The sequence below is a fragment of the Taudactylus pleione genome, unplaced genomic scaffold (assembly GCF_031769625.1).
Source record: "Taudactylus pleione unplaced genomic scaffold, aTauple2 ptg000913l, whole genome shotgun sequence".
Classification (NCBI taxonomy): domain Eukaryota; kingdom Metazoa; phylum Chordata; class Amphibia; order Anura; family Myobatrachidae; genus Taudactylus; species Taudactylus pleione.
The window spans coordinates 1,315,862-1,319,356 of NW_028285314.1; the positions used below are offsets into that span (position 1 = coordinate 1,315,862).

The 3,495-nt window shown below is 46.6% G+C and overlaps 1 protein-coding gene across 1 annotated transcript; it reads right to left on the reverse strand.

Annotated features, from left to right (window-relative positions):
• Window positions 1-706: 706 nt before the first annotated feature.
• Window positions 707-1,651, reverse strand: LOC148473753 (olfactory receptor 6Q1-like). The gene has a single exon (XM_088459559.1). It carries the CDS (start codon window positions 1,649-1,651, stop codon window positions 707-709), a length of 945 nt encoding a protein of 314 aa, XP_088315685.1.
• Window positions 1,652-3,495: the final 1,844 nt, after the last annotated feature.

Below are 3,495 nucleotides of genomic sequence, written 5' to 3' on the forward strand. Positions count from 1 at the left end.
AATTGCCTCTCTTGCATTCTCCTCAGGCTTTATTGTATAATAATGACCAATATTTGAAATGTGCTTTGTTAGTAAGATTCTTAAATTTCATACAGACTTTGATATTGAATTTAGGGCCCGATTCAGACCCGCTCGCTAGATGCGTTCGCACCTACCCAGCGTATGCAACTCCGGTACACCCCCAGCAAAGCAGGCGATAGCATGGCAAAGCATAAGCACGCCCACTATATATTGGCGTGCGATCACTTTGTGTATGCAGACGTCCACCAGCCAGTCTAAAGATGCCCACTTGCGCACGTCATCTCGAGGAAGTGTATGCAACCATCGGTACATTGGATGCTATCACAGCATCTGTGGTTGTCCATACCCTACCGCAAGCACTGCAAGCACTTCAGTGTACTATGACACGCCTCTGGAACGGTGTTAAGACGCTTGGGCACGCCAGCGTTCGCACCTCCACTCCCCCGTTTCTAGTGGCCAGCCCCTGTCACCACCCACAAACGGCTTCTCCTATCACTCATTCTTCTTCTGGGCAGTCTATGCGAGGTGAGCATACGCTTCCCGATCGCTGGGGCTGGTTCACGCACACGCACTGCAATGCGTACGCATGCACACAATGCAAACATCGGCAGTCTGCGTGCGAACGCTTCTTAGCGAGCGGGTCTGAATCGGACCCTTAATTCAAGTCCTGTCCTTCCATTTTTCACTACATTAATTTCCGTTGCATCAAATTTCTGGCAGATTTATAAATGGCGGATCTGATCTCCTGGCTCCTGAAGCTGTAGATCAGGGGGTTGAGCAGAGGCGTCACCAATGTGTAAAGTAACGAGAGGCTTTTGTTTGTATTTACAGAAGTTAGACTAGGGGGGAATACGTATACAGATATTAAAGCGCCATAGTACAGACACACCACGGATAAGTGGGAGCTGCAGGTGGAGAAGGTTTTCTGTCTGCCGCTGGTGGAGGGGATCTTGAGGATGGTGTGAAGGATGGAGATGTAGGTAACCACGATAAATATGGATGGAGACAAAAGGACGGGAAAAGCAACCACAGCGGTGGCCAATTGTACCAACGACGTATCGGAGCAAGACAGTTGCATAAGAGACACAATATCACAAAAGAAATTATTAATTATTGAGGGATCACAGAATTGTAATTTGTTTAAGAAAATGTATATAAAAAGTGAGCATGTGAAACCCACCAGCCAGCAGAAGGTGACTATCTGAAGTTGATGCATGAAGGTCATAATGATGGCATAGTGTAATGGTCTACAGATGGCCACGTGGCGGTCAAAAGACATGGCTGCCAGCAACAGACATTGGGATATGGTTGGAACGGCTAATAAATAGAACTGGAATATACATCGGGCAACTGATACCTTTCCTCCCCCCGCCAGTATCAGCCACAGCATGTTGGGCACAATGTTACTGGTGAAGAGGATTTCCGACAAAGACAACTGGCTGAGAAAGAAGTACATGGGGGAGCGGAGGCTCTGGTGGAACCCAACCAAGGCAATGACAAAGGTATTTGCAGACAAAGCCATGACGTGAATGATCAGAAAGAGCAGGAAAAGCAAAACTCTGAGGTTGTGGAGGTTTCTGAATCCCAGGAGGAAAATTTCTGAGACCACTGTCTGGTTCCTCTCGTCCATTCCTTGAAGAACACAAGAAAACTATTGAGATCAGAGCAAACTGGTTTCATTTTAAATAGAAAACGTTGTTAAAAAAATATCATATTGATATTTTGTTCAGTATTAGTGTCTGTACTGTGCCCCGGCAACTCTTGCTTTAATGGAGAATGGGTAGGCTTGGATACAAGATATCTGATTGCATAGCACAGCTGTGAAAATGTATTTAGGTAAATTGTCACTACTCTTATATTAGGAGCAATTTCTAAAAGGAAGTTTGGAATTTATTGTGAATCTGTGATGGTGTGATCCCTTCTCTCAAATTGTTTATCTTATGGGGGGTATCCACTAAGCGATTTAAACAAGCGATTGCACGATAACGATGTCGCTATCGTGCAATCGCTTGCAAATCGCGCATGCATCGTGCATGCATCGGGGATGTTTTGGACGGAAGCGATCCGCGATGCGCGTGCCCGCGGGTCGCTTCCGACATCTGACATCGCCCGTACATGCAGGTCAACCTGACGATCTCGTCAGGTTCTGCATGTGCGGGGATGAGGGATGGGCCGGGACTGAATGAGTGAACGTTCAGTCCTAGCACATCACTAGCTATACAAACGACAGCACGATTGCAATGTCGCAATCGTGCTGTCGTTTGTATATCGCTTAGTGGATACCCCCCATAAGACTTTATTGCATCCCAATTTAGTGTGTGTTGAGCTCAGGGGGCGGGGTCCCAATCAGTGAGCACACAGAGACATGTTTGTAACCTTTAGTTATTAGTGATCAGTAAGGCTGTATAGATGTAGGCTGCATTAGCCCATATTAGATGCAAAGGGCCAAATGTAATAGGTAGTCAGTTTTAGTAACAGTACAAACTCGCGCTTTCTTGCACTTTTAAAAAGTGCGAGTTTGTACTGAAACTCGCAAATTCATTAGCCTGCGAACTTTTCAGCTTGAGGCTACTGCATTTGCGAGTGTAGGCGAGTTTTTCCCTTTGTAAACTGACACCTTTTAAAGCGAGTAGCATTAAAAGGTGAGAGTTTTAGAGAAGCCATCACAGATCAGTGAGATCCGTGATGGCTTCTGTGTGTGTTTTAAAAAAAAAACAAATGCTCCCCCTCCCCAAAAGCCTTACCAGCCCCGGGCTTTATAAAGCCTGTCCTGTTTCTAAAAATACAGGGGCCAAAATGCGTAGGGGGCCCCTGTATATTAAGAACCAGCACAGGGCTTTGTTGAGCTGGTCCTGGTTCTGGAAAATCAGGGGACAAAACGGGTAGTGGTCCCCTGAAAATTCCAAAACCAGCACCGAACTCTGTCTAGCGGGGGGATAATGCCACAGCCAGGGAAAACCTTTCACCGGTTTCCCCGGCCAAAGCATTATCCCTGACAGCTAGTCAGTCCAGGTCGGGGATCCCTGGGGAGTTGGGTACCTCCCCAATAAAGGGGTACCCCTCTCCAGGGCACCCCAGGCCTAGACTGATAGCCCGGGGCTATCCCTGGCACCCTATGGCCATCGGTGCCCGGTTGATAGTGTTAGTGTATAGTATAAAATTAAAGTTTCCATATTGTCTTTAGTTGTAGAACCACAAGTACCAGCAAACCTCCCCCGCATGCTGGTATTTGGAGAACCACAAATACCAGCATGCAGGGCATTACGGGCCCGCTGGCACTTGTAGTTCCACAACTAAAGAAATACGTAAATAAACACACACCGTAAATGTCAAATTTTAATAAAACATACATGCACACTCACACTCACACATACTCACCTAGTATCCGAAGTAATCCATAGGGGTGTACCTGAAAAAAAAAATCCATACTCACCTCTCCTATGCGTAGATCGCGTCCACTTGTCCAAGTAGGCA

Bases quoted from the DNA above. Each gene is read 5' to 3' on its own strand.
- LOC148473753 (XM_088459559.1), bottom strand. From the start codon at position 1,651: ATGGACGAGAGGAACCAGACAGTGGTCTCAGAAATTTTCCTCCTGGGA.